The 23,114-nt window shown below is 36.4% G+C and overlaps 1 protein-coding gene across 1 annotated transcript in view; it reads right to left on the bottom strand.

The window, feature by feature from the left end:
* LOC106880421 (integrator complex subunit 1) overlaps positions 1-19,677 on the bottom strand; it is a 54,646-nt gene extending 34,969 nt beyond the window's left edge. The window contains exons 1-17 of the mRNA XM_014930336.3: positions 19,411-19,677; positions 17,694-17,969; positions 16,607-16,800; positions 16,074-16,211; positions 14,425-14,587; positions 13,627-13,729; positions 12,805-12,991; positions 12,107-12,252; positions 10,458-10,599; positions 9,721-9,903; positions 8,250-8,358; positions 7,371-7,491; positions 6,160-6,237; positions 5,067-5,224; positions 2,825-2,921; positions 1,510-1,601; positions 1,021-1,081 (exon numbers count right to left, since the gene is read on the bottom strand). Coding sequence (XP_014785822.2) covers positions 1,021-1,081; positions 1,510-1,601; positions 2,825-2,921; positions 5,067-5,224; positions 6,160-6,237; positions 7,371-7,491; positions 8,250-8,358; positions 9,721-9,903; positions 10,458-10,599; positions 12,107-12,252; positions 12,805-12,991; positions 13,627-13,729; positions 14,425-14,587; positions 16,074-16,211; positions 16,607-16,800; positions 17,694-17,969; positions 19,411-19,447 — 2,285 coding nt within the window. The 5' untranslated portion in view covers positions 19,448-19,677. The remainder of the gene's footprint in view (positions 1-1,020; positions 1,082-1,509; positions 1,602-2,824; positions 2,922-5,066; positions 5,225-6,159; positions 6,238-7,370; positions 7,492-8,249; positions 8,359-9,720; positions 9,904-10,457; positions 10,600-12,106; positions 12,253-12,804; positions 12,992-13,626; positions 13,730-14,424; positions 14,588-16,073; positions 16,212-16,606; positions 16,801-17,693; positions 17,970-19,410) is intronic.
* Between the last annotated feature and the right edge of the window lie 3,437 nt (positions 19,678-23,114).

The raw sequence follows: 23,114 nt of genomic DNA, 5'->3' as shown, positions 1-23,114 counted from the left end.
ATAAAAAATTTTTAAATGCAAAAATAACCAATGCATCCACTGTAAAGCAGAAGGAGCCACCTGTCCTTGTTAGGGCAAAGTTAGTTTGTTACTCAAAATTCATGCAAAATAAAAATAAAGCCTGCAATTCAGCTACTGTTCTTGTCAACTTGCCTGAAAATAAAAAATCTGAAACCTGCTACTGTGAAAATCCAAGCATACTATCAGAACGCAAAAACCTTGTCAATTTACTTTAAGAAATAATAATCTAAATTCTGCAAATCTTAATACTGAATTAAAGTTTAAAAGCAAACAAAAAAACTTCAGAAGTTCTTACAACTTTGGTCATCGTAACGCTTTGTTTTCATTTGTTTAATAAAAATTCCTCCTTGGATAATGATTTTGCTTTCATTTGGTGATAGACGACTATCATGCAGAAAATGCCAGCTTCTAAATCCTGTTTTCTGATTAGGTGAAAATCATTAAACTTTAAACCTCAGTAATATTTTTCTGCAATAAGTATGTATGTATGTGCATATGTATGTATGTATGTATGTATGTATGTATGTATATATATATATATATATATATATATATATATATATATATATATATATATGTATGTATGTATGTATGTATGTATGTATGTATGTATGTGTGTGTGTGTATTTATGATGGAGAGCAGAAAAGAGTTCATTTGTCATCAATTATCAACTTGCTTCCTCGCTACATATTCGTCACACCTTTGTTTCCCTTCATGAACACACACACACAAACACACTCTCACCACAACTGAAAAAACGTTTTAAGGCCAAATTGCCTCTTAACAGATTAGTCTTGTGAGCCCCATCTTCTGCTTCCTTTGTTTGAGATGGTGTTTAAGGTCCAGATGCCCTTCTTGTTATCAACTTTTACCTCTTAAAACATGCAGATACACAGTGTATCTCTTCTAAAACTGGGCTGCACACATCGCATTCGCTGTTGTTGCTTTCCCTATTTGTGTAGATAAGAAAAATGAAAAGAAAAGGAAGAACAACTTACTTGGTCATTGCCATTTCCATTAAACATTTCAAAATAGGGTAATTCTCCCAGGCAGTTTGTCCTAAACAGAAAACAAAATTAAAGATAATACACAACAATTTCAGCAGATCACTGACAGAAATCCCAGAAAATCCATGAGGTCAACTGCAAAAGATCTCCATGAATCAGAAAGAATGATCGGAAATGTTGTCCATGAAGACATCCAGTACAAGTTTTAGATGATGGAGAGTGGTCAATCCATGTCAAAAAAAAAAACAAAGGAAAATCATTTGCTCAGATCTAAAAGGTTATCAAAAATGACCAACAATCTTTCACTACTATAAACAGAAGGGATGCCATTTCAGCTAAATCTATATTAAATTGGAGTTTATCATGAACTTACAGACTAAACTGCTCACCATACTGCTTCTTTGGAGGTTTTCTATTTCCCAAGTTGACACCCATAGTTCTCTGAGACAAAACTACAGACTAATGAAACAAATGACTCACCAAAAGTACTGGGATTGAATGCCACAATGATAAGCAACATATTCCAAGCTTTCCAGTAAAGTGCAGATATGGCCAGAGTTGGTGGAGTATATCTGTTGAAAAAGAGTGAATTAAGGTACAAGAAAGGAATATAGAAAATTATAAAATATAGATCTTGGAAATCAACAAATTGAATTTAACAATTTTATCAGTCTTTATTATAGTGTTATATTTCTTCTTGAATTTCTTGGTAGCCTGACATACATACACATGTATAATGCTATAAACAGTTATGCAGAATATATGCAAATAGCATTAAGAAACTGATAGAGGAAAAATACAGTATTAGTCAAGATTAATAACTTGATTTATTCAGACAAGTGTCAGAGGTGGACATATTTTATGACTTATGATCTCATCAGTGACACAGATGTTTTCATATTTGCTAAAGTAGTGATACGAGAATCATTAAGTAAACATACAAAATTATATTAAAGATATTTTACAAACATAACTAAACAGATTTGTTCCTGTTATTCTCTTAAGCTTACTTGTAGAGCTTGATGCAGTCCTCTGGTTTGCCAGCTCCTATCAAATTGTCCAATCCATGTTAGCATGAAAAATGGACATTAAATGATGATGCTGGTGAAAATTTATATAAATTTTTACTTTCCATTTAGCACTATCAACACCTGGTACCTTACTAGGAACACGTTTTGAATGCAATAGTGGTTTCTTATCACTTTCCTTCGTGCTTTTTCGTTTACAAAACATCATTTTTTTGGCTAGATACAGACCAGTTCACGACACCATCTTATATATTCTAAATATAAATGCCAGAACAAATACTACAAAGTATTTTGTTAAACTTGCGAACAATTACATCCCAGCCTCCCGTCTCAATGTTATCCAAGGGAAAGGCAAAAGGGGCCGATACAGCTTGGCACTAGTGACACTGCAACTCATTTCTACAGCCGAGTGAACTGGAACAACATGAAATAAAGTGTCTTGCTCAAGAATTGACCTCACTACCTCATGATTGTGAGCCCAACACTCTAACCACTGAGCGATTCATTTAACATTATCATTTTTTGTCTGCTTTTTCTCTTCTGTTAAAGGTTGGATGAGAGCCAGTGAGGCAGCAAGATGCCAGTCTTCTAACTAACTTGTACCTGCTTTTCATGTAAGGTATTTTCATTCCACAGGCCTTCATACACAAAGAAACATTTTTTATGTTTTCCGTGAAGTTTTCACTGGTCCAGCTAGTGAATGATTAAAAGAAGAAACATAAATAGACATAACCAGTTAACAAGTAATAAATAAATCCAAGTCTCACCCTTTTGGTAAAACAATGTTCTCAGGATGTCGATAGGCACAAAGATTCATTAGAGCATCAACAAATTCTAGACGAGTGACTCGAAGAACTTCAACACCTGAAAAGTGAAAAACAAATGTTGAAAGAACAATAAGGTATAACAAAATAAGTAATGACACCATGAAAACAAAAGTGGATATAGTGTTCTTTAGCTCCATGTCTTCTCTGACTGAGCAGACAAATCAGTTTTGATCAAAGGCACTCTAGCGATGACAATTCCAAATTTTTGTACATCTACAAATACATTTTCCATGTCATTATTTCTTCCTTTTGAAAGACTGTAAGGTTAACTTATATTTTTTTTTTTTGGGGGGGGGGAGGGTTAAATTTAGCTATTTATACTGGATAGGGAGGTAACAATGTAGTGTAACTAGGATTGCACAATACAATGTCTCCTTTTAAGACAGCAGAATGTGATTTGGCTGCTATTTCTAGCAAGTGGAGTACCGACATAATGCATCTGAAACTGCATCCAAAATGCATCCTCCTTTATGGTGTTGCTGTTTCACCCCAGGAAAGCACTAATCTAAAAAAGACCTGTACATTCACACACACAGACACATACACATATACCCACATAGCTAGAATGAGAACTGGTTGGAGAAAGTCCAGGGAGCTACTATCACTGCTGGCAACAAAGAACGAAGGGTAGATTATATGATGCTTATATTAGACCTGCAATGCTGCATGGAAGTGAGAGATGGGCCTTAAATGTAGAGGACTTGAAAAGTAAGAAAGAAAATGAAGTCAGCATGCTCTGATGGATGTGCATTGTGAGCATGCATGAAATAATTAGGACAAAAGCTGGATATAAAAGGAATCAGAAGTTGTGTTCAAGAAAAAAGACTGTGCTGTATAGAGACATGATGTGTATGGGTGAAAACAACTGTATAGAGAAGTGCCAATCACTAAATGTGGCTCGAACTTGCAGCAGAAGAAGACCCCAGGAAGACATGAAATGAAGTGGTTAAGGCCAACCTCAGAACTCTGAACTACAGGGAGGAAATGACAAAAGGCCAGATCGCTGGCAATACAAGGTTCTCAAAAAGACCAGGCTTCGTCAGCAAGACTGGAAGTGCTATGTATTGTGTGCTTCACACACACGTTACAGTGACTCATTCCCTCCTCCCATGCATTAGGCCTACCTCTTCTCCCACCCAGGCTCCTACAGAATACCCAGCCATATCATCCTTCTCTCCTGTCCTTCATCCCTGACAACTGTATCAACCCCACTACTCCAGCTGCTTGCCCTGCACCCACCCACTCTCTTTTCTATCCCCTTGTCTCCCCAACTTGTGCCTCTGCTCATCTACCCTTCAACACAACCTACTTTGGCAGTTTTCCTCTTCATCCTTTCATTCTTTGTCACATCCTATCTGGCAAACTGATTCTTCAACCTACTTAGTGTCTTGTGAGGCCACCTCAGAATCTCTCCCAGCTCTTATTCCTCATTTTCTCTTTCTTTCTCCTTCCCCTATTAGATGTGAGTAGCCATGCAGATCCTCTACAAGAACCTACACTGCCCCCCCCCCCCTCCCCGCAGGGTTTATAGTTATGTCTGCTGCATGGCAAGCTCCATAGTGCAGTGACAAGAATAAAGCACCCAATCCACACTGTAAAGTGACTGCAAGGACTGCATCAAATCCTGTCGAACTGCCAAACCATGCCAGCATGGAGCAGGGATGATGATGATGATGATGATACATACAAACATACACACTCACATGCATCTATACATATGTTTGTGAGTCTTTACTTCTGTGTGTCTCCACACTGACACCATTTGATTGACAGCATCTTCTCAAAACAATATTCTCTGCAGCTCAGTGATTTCAACTTGTGAAGAATAAAAAAAATATCTTGCTTGAAAAACAGTGAGGTGACAGGAAGGTTCTGCTGCTGACTACTGAGACAATAGATTTCTTCCCATCCGGACCAGCAGAGGAAAAGCAGACATAAAAGGGATGAGAAACAAAGCAATATATGTAGAGAGACAAAAAGTGAGTCACTGTAATTGACAGCTTCGACATGGGTTCAAGTTGAGATAAAAAGAGATAATGCAGTGAGCCCCTACATGCAAGGATCTGACCACAAGACCAACAAACAACCATTGCCAAATACTGGTCATATGACTTAAGTAAAAGAAAAGATTAAAAAATTGTGTGTCAATTGAAATGTGAAAACAGAATTTTATGTTTCCTACCTTCCAGTCGAATCATAGCAGCTCTTTTGATCAATTGGTCAGCTAATTCAACAGCATCTGCAGAGCTGAGAGAAAGTTCTCGAGACAAACCTATGACGAGGACACGCATTAGTGTATCTTCAAGAACAGGGACTTCAGAAGCAATGCGGAGCATTAAGCTGTGGAAAGAGAGAGAGAGAGAGATAATTGTTAAGATAGGAATAATTGAGTACAAAGAAGATGCATAAATGGATGTCTAGTGTTTGAACAAATTGTTTCCAAGTGTGAAAGTGAAGAGGCACACATGAGTGAACTAGAGACAGAGAGACAGAGAGATGGTGAGTGTGTGTGTGTGTGTGTGTGGACTACACACACATATGTCTACCTAAATCTGACTTTCTATGCTCACAGCATAAGAGATGTTTTGATTATTACCCATAAAAGTATGGTAGATATTAAAACAATGATAGTGGTGGTGGTGGTGATGAGGTTAATGACTAAAATAAATCAATTGCAAAATCACAGTTAACACACCAAGCTTTAGAGAGATTTTATCTGGCAAAAAGGATCCTCATTCACCTCTACTGAAGCTCCCCAATCAGATGCACTTTTCCATGCTTCCAGCAGAAAATTAAACACCACACACACAATTGAAATGCTTAATAACAAGAAAGAGGGAAAAAAAAGACAAAAAACAATCCAATGAAAAATATATCACAAATTTTTTTAAGACCAGTGGACGAAAATCTTACTAGAAAAAAAAAAAAACAATGGCTGACAACAGGAAGAGCATCTTGTCATAGAATACTGCCTCAATCAGTCTTGTCCACTCCATACTAGCACAGAAAAAGTATATGAAATGATAATGAAGATGAAAGAAGAGTTCATATTGTGTGTGTGTGTGTGTGTGTGTGTGTGTGTGTGTGTGTGTGTGAGAGTGAAAGAAGTAGTTTACAGTGATGCCTGCTTTTACAGAACTATTACTTCATCGCATGTGTGTTGTTGACACAGTGCTTAACCGGAAAAAGACTTTGCTATAAAAGAAGCATACTCTTACCAAAAATAGGGTTAGGTCGGAAAAATGGGTCAATCGATTGTTGCAAATACTACTTACGCACGGTCAGACTCCAGGGGCCAGTTGTCTTTGTTGTGGTAATGCTCAGTACTTTCCATAAACAAGACTTTATGTAAACTGAAATCAAATGAGATCTTCATAATAATAGGAAAACAAGACTAAAGAGCCGCAACATGGCCATGTTGGAATGTTAGCGATTCATTACCAAATACATGGCATCCCAAAAATCTTATTCATGCACTGCACAAGGAGACAGGGAACCACTTTAATATTTCAAAGCCAATTTTAAAATATATTACGGTATTCCTTTTCTATATACTCTTAGCTAAAAACTTCTTGGTTGTACCCTGACATGGCACAAAACCAAACTGCATCTTATCTGATTCTCTTCCTAATCAATTCTGCAAATACATTTTCTGTTACTTTTACAATCAAATCAATCAGTTTGATATGTCTGTAGTTGGTTCTTTATAAAACATCCTTAACTGCTGTAGTAGTTGACTGTTGATGGCTATAACCAATCAGTTGGTATGATACCTATGTATCATACTTGATAGATTATGTGAGAGATTAGCTTGAGTCTTAATTGCCACATATCTTCAGCATCTCAATGGAATTGTAACTTTCTCCCATCTTCATGTCCTTCATGGCCACTCTGACCATATAACTGTCCACTTCAACAGCTGGTTCCCTCTATAAGTAGTTCTTCTTCTTCTCACAACATTTTCAAGCCTAAGATGACCAAAGTGGAATTTGATTTCAGAAGGCAAAGCATCAGAACAAAAAACACAAACCATTTGTTTGATGTTCTAACAACAAGAACAACAATAATAATAGTTTTTTGATTTAGGCACAAGACCAGCAGGTCTTAAAGTGCTGGAACAGGTCGTATAAGGCCTTTCCACTGATTCTGCCATTCCACCACCCACCAATTCAATAATACCAACCCACTCCCATCCTAATCATAATAATGCTTTCTACTATGGACACAAGGCTTAAAATTTTTTTTTTTGGGGGGGGGGGGGGCTACTCGATTACATTGACCCTAGTGTGTCACTAGTACTTATTTTATCGACCCTGAAAGAATGAAAAGCAGAGTCAACCTCAGTAGAATTTGAACTCAGACAAAATGCCACTAAGCATTCTGCTAGTCATGCTAACAATTCTGCCATCTAACCACCCTAGTTACAACAACAAAAGATAAAATTATGCAAGAGTTCTGAATTCAAGGATAAAAAAGCAGTCATTACCAGTGAACATATTCATGTGGTTTCATTTCAACTATACTTGGTACAACAGTGTGAAGCCACCACACACTGTCTCGTTGAATAAGTGTTACCTGCTGCTGATATTGGTGAAGAATTTCCAAATCTGAAAATTATAAATGAAAAAAAAAAAAAAAAAAAATACCAAAGACATCATCATCATCATCATCATCATTCTTATATCCACTTTCTGCCACATTCAGTAATTTGGTGTAGATGAATGGCTTGTAACTGGATGAGTTTAGCGAAGAATTAAGCATAGATGTAGTTCAAGGCTCAGTCCACAGTTCCCCCCTATTTATTATAGACCTACAGGCCATCATAGAAGAATTCAAGACTAGATGCCCTTGGGAACACGTATATGCTGATGACCTAGCTCTCATAGCTGAATCTATAAGAAAATTAGAGAGGAAATTCTGAGCATGGAAGCCTTAGCAAAGGTTCTAGTCAGTAAGAAAGAAGATAGGAGTCTGATATCTTCAGGGAAATAGCCTTGCTCACTATGAAGTAATGAAATAGGTATAAATTCCATAAACTGTACCCAATGTAAACGATAGACATGCAAGAAATGTAGTGGAATCAAAGGTAGACTAGCAGAGAACTTAAGCTTTGCATATTAAAGATGCACTAGAGTAGTATGTATTAAGAACATACCAGAAATAGATGATTTTGAATTCTAGGATGACTCACTAGAAATATGCTGTGTCTAGGGAGAGTCATACTGTCTTAATAATGCCTTATTATCTAACACACTCACTGATTTGATTTCCACTCATTTATTATTTATATTTTTGCTTTCAAAGCTGTTGTTGCTTTTGCAACCTTGTCAATCATCCTATTTTTCAGTGTAATAACTTTACTAACCTTTACGATCACCACGGGCCAAATTGCCAAAAGCTTCTCTCACTGAAGGTGTGATTCCGACCAAGATGGTCAAAGTGATAAGATCAGTTATTGCCAAAACATACCGCTCCTAAGAAAAAAAAAATTATATATATATATATATATATATATATGAGGTACTTTTGGTGAAGCATTTAAAGAGATTTGTGTAAGGCTGGAACAACGAAAGAATCACAAGCTAAACTACAAAAGGGAAAAGAAAAAACAAATGATACAGTGATCAGATATATCTGCTGAACATTAGCTCACTCGCTCCCTCCCTCAAATCAGCATTGCCTGAACAGGTGCACAGTGTGCCCCACGTCAGGTATCAAAGTGATCACAGAGCAATGGGAAATGAAATATTTTGTTCAGAGACACAACGCACCGCCCAGTCTAGGAATTGAAACCAGGATGTCACAGTTGTCACTGCAACACCCTAACCATCATATATACAGGGTGTCCCAAAAATAAGGCAACCAAAGTTTCGGGCTTTAATAACTATCAATAAATGTGATAAGATATGAAAAATATACATCATTATAAAAGCTTAGTGTGTCTTCTTTTTCTTTAAGACTAAATAAACTCAGATATATAAATTAGATAATGGCTAGAGACTGAAACATAATTATAATCTTCCACAAAGGAGGTGAAAGTAATACAGTTTTAGCAAAAAGCTTAAGATTAACAGAACAGTCTGGAAAATTGTCAAGAAATTTCAAGAGACTGGTTCCACCAGTGATTGAACTGGACGTGAGTGAAAAAGAAGTGCGCAGACACCTCAGAGAAAACGTATGGTGATATTCTCATTATTCTGTCAGAAAACTGGCTGCCACAGCAAAAATAAGCTGACCATCAATGCATTGAGTGCTGAAGGAGGATCTCAAGACCTACTCCTACAAGATGATCTGCCATCATGAGCTCACACAAGTTTATAAGGCCATGAGACTGGAGAGAAGTCATCTTATCTTGTGTCAGGTAGCTGAAGGCATGGGCCCAATTTGTTTTGGCAAATTGGAAAAAGTTGGTTGCCCTAATTAATTAGGTAAGGAGAGAGAGAGTTTTAATTAAAACTTTATTACAAGTTTTATTCAGTTGTTACACCCTATTCTCCCCATTCTGAAGTTCCATGCCTCCCACAAAATATCCTTCCTCACACTAGTGGAGCATATACCCCTGTTTGAGAAACACTGCAGAGTAGATGGAAACTGTATAGAAGCCCATCATACACAAGTACATCTGAGTAAATTGATGCATACAAGGGAGTTAACTATCTAGAGAGACATAACTCTGATAAACTTGGCTATTCGATAATAATAGTGGTTCATAAGATGAGCAGCAGACCAAGAACAGAGGTTAACATAATTAATACCATTGAAGGTAGTGCCGTACATGACTTCTGTATAGAAATATTGAAACCAGTAAGAGAATAATGGAATAAAAGAATACTTACTTTAAATGCTTGATCCATATCAAGAAATTTAGTCTCAGTTCGTTTTTGCATCAGACCCAAACAGAAAGCCACAAAGTTCAAATCATGCCTCAATGAACGAACTATTTCCCTAAATAGAGCCCTTAATGCTCTTAGGTAGTCTTCTTTATTAACCAACAGGTCCTGGAAGATTTCAGCAAGGATCTGTAGGAGAGATATGCAAAAGACATTAGGAACATCAGATGAGGAGGAGAGAAAAAACAAAATAGTGATATTAGTAACAAAGATAATGATTGTGATGATATTGGTGCTGATGATGGGAATTGTGGTGGTGGTGATGTTGGCTAGGATGATGCTGATGTTGATTACAGTGGTGACAGTAATGATGCTGTTGGCTATGGCAACGGTAGTGATGGTGATGGTGGTGATCACGAAGAAGATAACAGGCAGTGGTGAGTTGGTGTCCAGCTCAGGTCAGACTTGATCAAGCAAACACATCCCATCTTTCACGGACTTTTGTTGTTCTTTTGGAAGTATTATGGCTGTCATTTAATGTAAGTATGACAGCTACTTGATTCAGGTTCAGCAAACACAGAAGCTCCTGGTGGTGATGATGATGATGATGTTAAAATCAGCCGTGACCGAGCAGACGTAGGAGTCTAAGATACTGCAACCTTATCTCACTCCGTCACCTCAGACACAGTGCAACCAGCATGGAATATAGACATGACGATGACGACGATTATGACGATACTTACTCTAGCAGATGTTTCTGGAGAACTTTGACATATTACACCAAGTAAAGCCATGTTGTTAGGGTTACGAGCACTGGACAACTCATTGTAGATGGTCTGGGTTAATATCATACGTAAATTTTCAGAGTTTTGGGAGAGAAGTTCTCTGTAATTATATCAAAAAAAAAAAAAAAAAAGAAATATAATTATTTCAAACATTGGCACAGTATTATGGAGTGATTACAGTCAGGCAAATTAACCCCAGTGTACTTTATCCCTTTTACTGATTTCAACCATCAGGCTATGATTATGTTGGAACTTAAATTTCAAGGGCTTAATTGATCATATCAACCCTGCAATGATTATTTCAGTCTGGTACTTATTTTATATTTCATTGATCTACATTCATCAAACAGCCAAGTCACATCGTTTGGTTCAACAATAACTTTATATCAATAAAAACAGAGACAAACACACACACAAGAAACCTCTACACAAATATTACCCATTTCAGAATTAGAATCCTAATTATGCAATGTCAATGTATGGTATAATGTACACCACAAAATCACCATGAACCAAAAACCCCTAAAAAGGTTTAACTCTAAAGAACTATCAATGACTTGTAGGTATATGGTATTTCGTTATGCAACTACAATATACTATAAAGTATATTAAATGTTTTTTATGAGTCAACACCACATCCTGCTGTTTTAGCAGTGCACTTTACATTATTTTGTTAAGGTTATTTCTACAGATATAAATTATAGCCAGCACTGATTTTTTGCTACAATATTTCATATCAAGATGTAAACATTGAGACTGAAGATAAAAATGAGTAATGAGTGTATATGCCATATTTCAGGGGTTTTTTGCCCCTTCATCAGCACCCATCTAACCCATTCTTGCCTCTGAACACATTGCTTACATAGCCACCGCATACAGCAGTGTTAAGCTATTGGATTTACCAATTTACATATGAAACACATTCCTGGAGATGCTACGTAAATATTAATGATTTGTAGGTACGTGGTATTTTGTTATGCAACCATACAATATAAATAATATACTGTATAAATAATGTAAAAAGCACTGCTAATGCAGTAGAACATGGGGTTGACTTATAAACATTTAATATACAAGGTGTCCCAAAAGTCGCTGAGAGATTTCAATTTTCAATAGCTAAATCATGAGTGCAACACTAACCACTTGGCCACACATTTTATCCACTCAGACATGTCCTGGGTAACATGTACTGAATTAAGCACAAATTTTTTAAAAAATAAAAATAAATTATTTTCATTTTTGCCACACAAATTCTCACAAATCAGAAACTCAAAAAGTGAGAACTACTACGTAAATTGTTTTATATTTTACCAAACTCCTTCAAAATCATAATATTAAAAAGAATTGAAAAACACAGGCAACTGGAGCCTCTACTTGGTGTCTCAACTTGTAAATAGCAGTCAAGTGTCCCTCAAACCAGACCCAAAGAGCCTGTTGAATGATGTGTTCTTGGGTTTCCTTCACGTAGGAAAAAGACAAGTCATGGATGGAAAACCTCTGACTGTAGGTCCATAAGTGGGCTCAATCAGAAGTGTTTTAGGGATATGCCACAAGAACTCATAACAAATATAATCAGGGAATGAGTTAATGAAAAGAAAAAGTCTTACCGCAGACTTGAAAGGTAATGGTTAATTAGAGGTTTAGTTTTCAGTCGAATTTTGGTTAGTTGAACAATAGTCTCCACATCCATGGAAGATGATTGGTCACAATTGAGACAGACAGAAAGTAGAAGGTCTTGAGCTGATCTAGACAACTGTAATGGGAGAAAATGTAAAAATATTTTTTAGTCATATTTCACAAAGGATAACAGATTAAATTACAAACTGTTTAAGTTTAGCAAAACCTTTGGGATTCCATCAAGAGTTAAGTCAAAACTCTTCATGGAATCCCATCTCTTGTCTGCTGGGGCTTAGTTTTGTCTTTTTCACAGTAGTGACAAACCAGATGTGACACCTCTCATAACAGAAAGCTGTTGCTGTATTTTTTTACCAAACCAGCCACTCTGAAGAGTGCAGTCTTAAGATAATCACCTGATTATTAAATATACTGTGTAACTGATTGGTAAGATCAGTTGAAATGGATCTAGAATATTATATATATCTTAATATAGCCTCTTCCATATGTAGCCATCAGCACTTCTTTATACATCTGTCCTCATCCATCCACATGACAATACCAGTACAATCTCACCTGCACACCCCATAAGATGCTTCTTATACCCAATTTTTATCAACATATTTGTGCTTTGTCATATATGCATGCTGACATTTTAATCTAGCAAAGCATGAAAATTCACACAACCAACCTTTGGATTTTGTAGCCACATTTCTAGACGCTGTGCTGCAGTAAGACGGATCTCCCCAGAACCACAAGTGACTGTCATAAGCCGGATTAGGTTGCGTGTTGAACCATCCATTGGCTGACGTTTGTTCAGTTGTTCTCTCACAATTTCAAGGACATCTGATTCTATCATCTCTTGCTGGTAAACGTATCTAAGGTAAAAAGCAAAGAAGTTGGAAAATGAAAATAAAAAAAATATATCCCAGGGGAACTAATCACAGTCTGCATCAACGAAAAATTTAGTAAAGTTTTGCAAATTTGAACATGGTTGTATGTCATGGGCAGACAAGAGTTTTAAGCAAAGCCTTTCACCAAAGACAGAAAAGAAAAGATTTCTCTCCAAACAAAAGATTAGCTGGAATTTTCAATACTCACATTCTGTCTCAGCATATAAACTTAACCAAATTTGAAAACTTTGTAAATATCTATGAGAATATCTTCATCTGTACTACTCATAATTATGTGACAGATAATTTGCCATTTAATGAAAAGAATACACAAAATGGAGAAATATAACTGCATTCTAAAAATATCTGAGATGTCTTGCATTCACACTTCACTAACAACCTTAAATAGAGATGAAACCTTCACATTAGAGTCTAAACTGGAAATAAAATGCACACAAATGAATACCTAGAACAAGGTCAAAGATCAAGATGAAAATCACACACACATCAATACCTTAATAAGGTTAAATACTACGACACCAAGGTCAAAGTTACAGACATACCTTCAAAGCTCAAAGTTTAATGTCTTACTATAAGTCGAAACCAATCACATTTCTCACCTGCGGGTTATCGGAGAGTTATCAGCATCCCAGAAGCCAGATTTGAAGCTGTCACTATCAATACTTTTGTCTTCTTCTTCACACACACTCAATGATGGACTTGCTGAGGAGGGGGGAAAACATATTAATAGATTGCTTAATTATTAATTTACATTTGTTTTGTGATAATTTAAGGTATTGTGCTGTTGTTTCTGATGAAAAATTGCATCAGATTTATTCTGCATTTGTTTACTTTTAAAATTAAGAAATACAAAGTTACACAAAAAAAAAAAAAAAACAGAATTAAAGGGAAAATTATGAAACATAAAAAACAATGCTTAAATGTCTGAGGTAAGAACAAGATTACAACTTTGTGTGACCATCACTGATATAAAGTGCTGTAGCATGGTCTTAAACCTGATAGCTAAAATAAAGTGAAGAACTAATTAACTTCACTTTTACAGAGGAGAAATACTTCAATATTTATATTAACACTACATATTGATCTGTTCGATCTTTCATTGTCAAATGATCGATTGAATCTGTCACCCGGTTTAACACCACCATCAGGTCTTTGGGTGCAAGCATTTGAAGATACCTTTCTCTCCCCAACCAGATTTACAGGCCCTGAGGCAGGACTGTGGGCACTGCCCTTCCTCCTGTTGAAGTGGAAAAAAGTTGAAGAACCATGTGGTTGGGAAGCAAACTTCGTACCACACAGCCATACTTGAGCATTCTAAAGTAAAAAAAAATGAATCATTTTTTATCTTTGATGCTTTCTACAAAGTCAACTTGATATTCGTTTGTAAAGTAACTTACAACTTCCAGACTGTTCTCCAGATTTTGAACCTTCAATATTTGACAATAATCTGTTTTTTGTGGGAGTCTTTGTGTTAAATGCTGTGAGTATATTATCGACAAATGTTTTGCACTCTTCTTTGTCCACCCAGTTATGTTCACCGAGGGAGTCTTCTACATAAACCTGAACAGACAAAAAAAAAAAAATCAAAATAAATTTAGTGAAAAATAAGTAAATCTGAGAAGCTAAGATTTTCTTCTAAAGAACATTTTTTTTTTGATAAAATGCTATTTCAGTAGAATAGTCTGAGCATTTAGAAAATTGAATGTGCCTCAACTGGAATAGATAAACCACTATTTCATTTAGAGAGAAAAACAAAGCATGGAATAAATAGATGTTATGATTTTTCAGACAGAAGGCTTTCATTTTTTACCCTGTTTGTGAAGGGTCAAAAGGCACATGATAGCCTCTATCTGTACCCTTGACCTGCTGGAAATAGCAATCAAATCTTCTTCAAATCACACCCTAACATCTTAAAAAATGAAGGACTCATTGGTCAATGAAGTCCGAGACATGAAAAGATGACCACAGCTGAGTGTCTCTGATCATAAGTCTGCATGGTTAGGACTCAACAACAACAACAATAACCGATTGGTCATTGACATAGAGAGACTATACATTCATCACTAAAGCTTGATAAAACAGTAGTGACCAATGCAGCTGACCAATGTTAGCTATTTTCAGCCAATGTCCTGGTCAACAATATTCCGGTGTATTCGTCTGGACATGGTGAAGTGAAAAAATCAATGCTACAGTTTGAACCATTGAGGCTTTGGCTGGAAGGCTGACACGTCATCACCATCCTCAGCTGTATGATCACCATTATTGGTCAAAGGTCAGCAGATCATAAACTCATCAAGTCATATCACTACCCTTATTGGAGTGGTCTTCAACTCACCAAACTGTGTCATCAATGTTGTGGGGGGTCAGTACTTCACTGACCCACCCAGCGGCAGCAGCAGCCACCATTGCCACCACCAAACTGTTGTTTCAAGCCATTTTAGTTGATTATATTGACACCTGTGCTTTGTTAAGATTTTATAAACCGTCAGAGGTTTATAAAGGCAAAGCTGACCTGAATGGAACTGAAATTCAGAATAGAGAGAGACCTTACCAGATTTTCTTCTCGGAGGTTCTCTGCCAATGCTGCCAACTCACCCCCATCACACTATCTGTCTTTCCATTCTATGATGGGTAGATAAGTGTGCAATACAACATATTGTCACCCCTCTCGACTGAGCTACCAACAAGGGAGACATGACATGTTAGAAATAGCAGCTAAATCTCCTCTAAAAATTACAGCTTAACATCTTTAAAAAAAAAAAGGATACTGGGGTAACATAGTTCAAGGTACACTACAGCTGAAAAAAAAAGTGGGATAACCCTGGCTGGAATAGATTTTGAGCACCAGTCCATTTGATCAGGGAATAACGAAAGAGCTAAACAACAATAATTCCTTTTCCTCTCAATTTTGTATAATCTTATCTGTATAATCCAACATCCTCAGTGATTTGACGTTACCACTTCCAGAAGTTATTTTATCCCCCAATAAGCTAAAAAGACTGCCAAAAAGTCAATGTTCACAGTAGAAATGCTGGGCCCAGTTTACCTTGACAAAATCATCTGGCCAGTTGTCATCTTCGCTGTAAGCTGCCATCAAAATGTTACATGCTAGAACTGAAACCAATGGATTGCCTTTTGCTTTGAAATTGATGGACACATCACGCTTTAACAAACTGCAGAAAGCCTGAAAATATAAATAAATACAAAAATGAATGTGTAATTTTTCTTTGGGTTTTTTTTTCTTTTTCTTTTTGAAGAAAAAAACTGAAGGGAAAAATACAAATGACATTCAACTAAATTCTATCATTCAATAATAGCTGTAAAATAGTGTGTGGAGTTGTGTCTCTTTATGACAAAAAAGGTACCTTAGTCATTTACTAAATATAGAATTCAATAAAATAAGTACTAGATTCAATACAACCAATTAAACACGTGAAGACAGTACTCTAAGATGGCCATAGAACAACGACTAAAACCAGTAAAAGAATAAGAGAATATTCCAGAAGAGATTAACCTTTTGCTTTTTCTCACCAAAAGATAAACGAAGTAAGCCAAGTGTGTCTCTTCGTGTTAACTCACCTCTGTCACAAGTTCACTGAGAAAGATACTTGGTTTTACTCTGACCAGGTATATTAAGCTGAGGTAGAGGCACGGATCTGGTTTGGATCGGTTAGCACGGAGAGATTTAACTGCGCCACAGAGTAGTCCATCCACCCTCTCCATATCACTGTCAAGAGCATCTTGAACTTCTGTGAGAAAGTCAGCAGCATCCACTGAAAGCAAAGATGTTAGAAAGAATTAAATTAGGTCAAAATGTTGGTCATAATTACTGCTCGTTACCATCGGCGTCTTCATCGTTTTCTACATAAATTTTCAGCTCACAGCTAGCATCACCATACAGGAGCCTCTATATAGGCACTCAACATACTAGAAACAGCAACTAAATCTCCTTCAGCACAAACCTTACTATCTATATCTATAAAATTCACTGTGTGTGTGTGAGTGTTTCCTCTATGTACAGCCAAACTGCTGGATCAATCAGTACCAAATTTGGCATGAAGGTTTTCCATTACTTGGGGAAGGTTTGCGGGGGGGGGGGGGGGGGTCAAATTTTGGCCCATGTCCATACCCTCCATGGTAATCTTTCGTTACGAGAGCAGAAATTGAAAGAGAGTCAAAAGTGAAAGATGGAAGTGTGTGTGTGAGAGAGAGAGAGAGAGAGAGAGAGTGAGTGCCACTTACGCATACATAACAACACACATCTTCAATCAATCTCTCTCTCTCTCTCTCACACACACACACACACGTACAAAAAAGATGTACGCATATGTATTTATGTATGTACATGTATATGAAAGATAGTGTGTGTGTGTGAGAGAGTGTGAGTGCCACTTATATATGCATGACAACACACACCTTCATTCACACACACACACACACACACACAAAAGAGATGTATGCATGTACGTGTATATGAAAGATGTGTATGAAAGAGAGAGAGAGTGAGTGCCACTTACACATACATGCAATAAATATACATGACAACATACTTCCTACCTGGCCAGCCCCTGTCAACTGTCCCCCCATGCATGTATGGAAGATGGACATTAAACAATGATGATGATGACGATGAAAGAGGAAAAGGCAATATCTAAAAGGTACTGACCTTCAATGGCAGATTCTTCATATAATGGCACTTGGACAATGGAAGAAGTTTTTTTATCCAAATCTGAAGGACGTCCAAGAGGTGTGAAAGTAGCACCAAGGAGTTTTGGTTTTTTAGCCAAGCTAACTGGCACTGCTGCACCGGGTTCACGCTTTCGGTCTGGATTTGACAAGCTTGATTTCTTTCCAGCACTGCTGGAACATACTCTGAGCTCAGTTTCAGATGAAGACTTGCTCTGTTTACCTAAAGCTATGAAATCTCCTGGTGGAGGGAGGGCTGAAAATAGATAAATAAAACGTTTGTCATTTAATAAAACAATGATAATATTTTGTAAAATAATGTCATATATATATTTATGTCAAAGCCAACAGGAAGCGGTCCAGCTTCCTAGGGCTAAATAGCAGTAGTATATTCCCTTATTGGGACTGTCACGTTAAGTCGACAGTATACAACTACTTTATATATATATATATAGTTTTCAATGTGTGTGTTTGCAACATAAGCTGTATTATTGTGATCACCTTGGGAAAGAGTTTTTCTTACATAACACTAATTGGCTGATAACATTATGCAGAAAATACAGAAATATACAAAACTTAAGCATTTCTCAGATCTCTTCTCTCCACCTACCCTCTTCCCCCAAGATCGATTCTTCCTCAATACACATTACTTTTCAGCACCCGCGTACGTACGTACGTACGTATTCATGCATGCATGTATACATACACATGAGGGGAGGGGCTGAAAAGTTCATGGCTTTAGAGTTATCGTGAAAGGTCCGGCTGGAGGCAGAACCTTCCAAGTTCTTTTACAGGGCTTAGAAAAACTGAAAGACCACAGCAATAAGTGTGTGGATCTGAGAGGGGAATATGTTGAATAAAATCATCACGAACTGATCCTCCTGTATTTTCTTTTACATATAATATATACATACACACACACACACACACACACATATATATATATATATATATATATATATAGGTAATCTTCAAGTTTAGGGGGATAAAAAATAAATAAAAATATTCAATTGAAGTAACTGAACGTCTTACCAGTATTCTCCGTACATCTCTGTTTATAAATAAATCACACGCGTGATTTGATTGACGTTAGGATTAGGGTGTGATTTATTTACAAACAGCTAGAAGAAAACGGATAATACTGGTAAGTCGTTCAGTTATTTCCCTTGAATATTTTTTTTTATCCCCCTAAACTTGAAGATTACCATATATATATATATATATATATATATATATATATATATATATATATATATATATATATAATGCATGTCAACTTACGCAGAAATACAGCAATATAAAATCACATGTGGACCCTTATGTTTACATGTATAACTATAAATATGTATAACTATAAATGCAAATATCAATTAAACAGGATGAAAGAGTCCGCTCGAATATTCTGCAATAAAGTTGATGATATGATTTTAATATTCGGAGCTTGAGACATAGTCATAAAAAACAGAGCTTGTTTATAAAGCTTACAAGCTGAAATGTCTACACTTCAATATGCAATCATAACATTTTAGTTTATGAATGATAGTTTTCACACTTTAAATGTTATGAACTCACCAGGATGGGGACGGGGGAAATAGTGAAAAACACAGAAACGAATAAAGTTATATATTGTGAATATATATTTCAAGATAAGTATCACAGAAAAACAAACTAATGAAGAATTTCAGGACAACAATTACCTTTGCTTTTGCCCCTTTTGCTGCTACCAGGCTTCATTGTCTGTTAATAAAGTGATTTTCACAAGAAGAAGAAAAAAAACTCCTAGCTATATATATATATAAATATATTTATATATATACAGGGAGAAAGAGAGAAGGAGAGAGATTAAATAATTAATGATGCATATACGACAATCTGTGTTTGAGGAAGAAGAAATATCTTTTCTACGTTAAGAAGCATCAATTGAGAAATAAGAGTTTCGTTTTAAGGGACATAATTGTTGTCACGGCTTAAACATCGGTGAAGCAGCAAAATAGTTGAATATCGAAATCTAATGTCAGAATTTAATTACAGAAGTGTGACGAAAGAACTCTGGCCGAAATATGATTAATGTAATGTAATGTAATATAAAGCTGAAGCAAATTAACACCAAATATACAGTGCGTGTGTTTTTATTGGCTAAACTGGCAATATGACCATCCCCAAATACAACAGTTTTTGGAAATAATATAATTGTTGCTGTTGTTTAGCCGGAAGTGAAAGTAAACAATTAACCATTTTGATTGAACAAGCTATGATCAAAGACGTTCTGTCCGTGACTTTCTGTTTACCCCCAAATGAAGTCTATAGGATTTACATGAAGACCGTAGACGTTACTTATTTGATTTGATGTGGATGTAACGGCTGTTGTTAGCAAGGTCGATCGACCACGCTGAGGTTATCTCGTGTATTTCCAAGTTTATTGTTGTGGTTAACATTCAGTTTGCAGTCATAAAATGGTGAAAGTAAATTGTCTTCAAAAAATGAAATCATACTGCGATAGAAATCGGAAGTGACAACTGTGGCTCCCCGTCAATTTGTGTAAACAATGAATGTGACATAACCCAATATTTATAATTACGTATATTTAATACAGCATGAAGGTAGCGAGCTGGCAGAATCGTTAAGTATGCCGGGCGAAATGCTATGCGGTAGTTCGTCTGCCGCTACGTTTTGAGTTTTAATTCCACCGAGGTCGACTTTGCCCTTCGTTCTTTCGGGGTCGATAAATTAAGTACCAGTCAAGTACTAGGGTCGATGTAATCGACTATCCCCCTCCCCCAAAATTCCAGGCCTTGTGCCTATAGTAGAAAGGATATTTGATACAGCTTTAAAACCGTACATATATTTTATATAAGATGAAAACGATGACATTTACGGGAAAGTATGACAGTGATGCATGGAATGAGATTTGGGAATAGTTTCACACGATGTCTAAACTCTAAATTTGTTTCGCCACTCATGCTCATGAAGATATCATCCGGCGATCTTTCGGTACGAGTTCCTAATTATCGGCCTTTTCCAAAGATCGCCCTATCGCCCTTTTCCGTAACACCCGCACGATCTTCACATGGGAGTTTTAAGCAGTTGGCGAAAAGACGGCGCACCAGCAACAGTCCCTCTTCCAACATGAAACAGCTTTTGGTTTTTCACCACCAACTTCGTGCATCTAAATCTGAGTTATATCGGCTCTCGATTTGGCACCTCTTGAACAGCCTATTTTATTTATGCTAACTTCGCTCCGTGAAATTCTGGTTGACATCAGCCATAACTTTGCTTCATAAGGAACAGCATAGTTTCGTTTAAGCTAGCTCCGTTTCCTACTAGCTTATGACGACTTCCAACTGAATCTATTGTTCAAACATACATACAGGCTTCACTCTTTTTACTTGTTAACTCTTGTAATAATTTAATAAATTGAATAATTTGTTTAAAAACTGTCTTCTGATATTCCATTATACATGCTTCTTAAAAGTACATTTACTGGACTTTTTCACGAATACTTCCATGCTTTAAATTAGTGACCACTCTCATCAAACCTGCAATAGATCATGGAACTAAAACCAATTGGTTTTAGTTCCATGATCTGGTTTTTGACATGCATAATGAAAATGCAGACACGTTTCAGTATTGTTAAACTTTCGCAGTGAAAAGTTCAGGTATTGTCTATATTTCGCTGAGGAGCTCTAATAAGCCTGAAACATGTCAGTATCCGCCACCATTCTTGCCAAAGTTAATGTAGACATATTTAATATAGTGAGCATCAAAAATCTAATCGGAAATATTTATGGAGTGAAGAAAAGGCGACATTAGTTTTTCACTTTCTCCCTCCGGACTCAGAAGCCCTAAAAATGGTCATAGGTGCAGCCTTCCTTTTATGACTAAGCCATTAAAAAAAAAAAGATCTTTTCTCCTTTGATAGATTCAGCCATCAGCTACCACAGAATCTTATTTATATGTATTTGTCGCATTAGTGTGTCAGATGAAATAAATATTTATAAATTTAATTACATTACACAATTAAACGGATTAAAAATACTCAAATGAGCACAAAATTATCTTTATAAAATAAAATTGATAAAATACTTTTTTAATTAACATCAGAAACATAAGTAATTGTTTATCAAGTTGCGTTATTTCATTTTTTTCTGAAGTCGAGAATCCATAGAAAAAAACAAAAGAGAGAAAGAAAGAAGGATTGTTATGTCACGCTATTTGAGGCTGATCGATCACCCTTTCTCTTGAAAAGGCTATCATGAAATAGTGAGTAGCTGCTGAGAATGCAGATAAAGAGTGGGAGAAGATAAAAAGATGTAAAAACGAGTGAAGGAAAAGGAAGGTTAAAAAACTCGGAGATAAAGAAAGAGATTTGGCAGAACGGGGTTAAAAAAGGAAATATTAAGGTCTTGTGAGATATTGAGAGAGAGAGAGAGAGAGACTAATGTAGAGTATGTTGGAGAGATCGCGATTAGCAGTATGAGGAGAAAGAAGGGTTAAAAGGAAAGAGTTTTAAAAAAGGAGAAAGGAGGATTTAAGAAGATATGGAAAAAGGAGGAGGAAGAATTTAATAAGAAAAACAGAAAGGGAATATAAGAAAAAGGAGTGAACGAGTTAAATAAAAGAATAGTTGTCAGATGAGAATGAGCAAGGGAGAGAAAGAGAGAGAAAAGTTAAAAAAAAACAGGACGAGTTGTTAGATAAAAACATGGAGAGTAAACAATTAAAAACGAAAGGTGTGAAATTCATAAGAGAGGAGGTGTTTAAAGAAAGGAGGGAAGATTGCTTTTTGATAGAAAGAGCTAATGTTACTGTTTTGTCCTAAGTCGACCTGAACGAACAGGTTTTGATTTGGGATTTCCAACAAATATCATGTTTTCTTTTCTAGACCAAAATATTGAACGTATCCTTCCCTTTTAAGGCAACAGGGTGTGATCTGAGGATGATTTTTTTATTGGCATTTCTAGGAGGTTAGGCGACCACACAACGAATCCTACCATTACAATGAAAGGTATGACGAAGATAAGAAATCGTATAAACAAGAAAAGAGGATACATTAGAAGAGAGAAAGAGTAAGTACGAGAGGAAGAAGCATTGGAGAGAAAGAAGCTATATTGAAAGAAAATGATAATGCACTTGTGTGTGCATAAAGGAGAAAAGATTTCAAGCGGAACAGGAGTGGAAGAAAGAGTGAGATTAAAGAGAGTTGGGGGAAAGCGATAAAATGAAAAAAAGCGAGAGTGAGGAAGAACTGTTCCTAAGCAGAGGAGTAGTGGGAGGAAGAGTAGGAGTAAGGTACAGTAAAGAGAGAGAGAGTGTGTGTGTAAAGAAAAAGGAAAAGAGGGAACAGGTTTGAGAGAGAGGGTGGCAGCTCAGTTTTAATCTTGATTAAATCGGAAATCAGCCC

This window comes from Octopus bimaculoides, chromosome 22 (assembly GCF_046866305.1).
Source record: "Octopus bimaculoides isolate indiv1 chromosome 22, ASM4686630v1, whole genome shotgun sequence".
Taxonomy (NCBI): Eukaryota; Metazoa; Mollusca; class Cephalopoda; order Octopoda; family Octopodidae; genus Octopus; species Octopus bimaculoides.
This window is presented reverse-complemented; position numbering and strand designations above follow the sequence as displayed.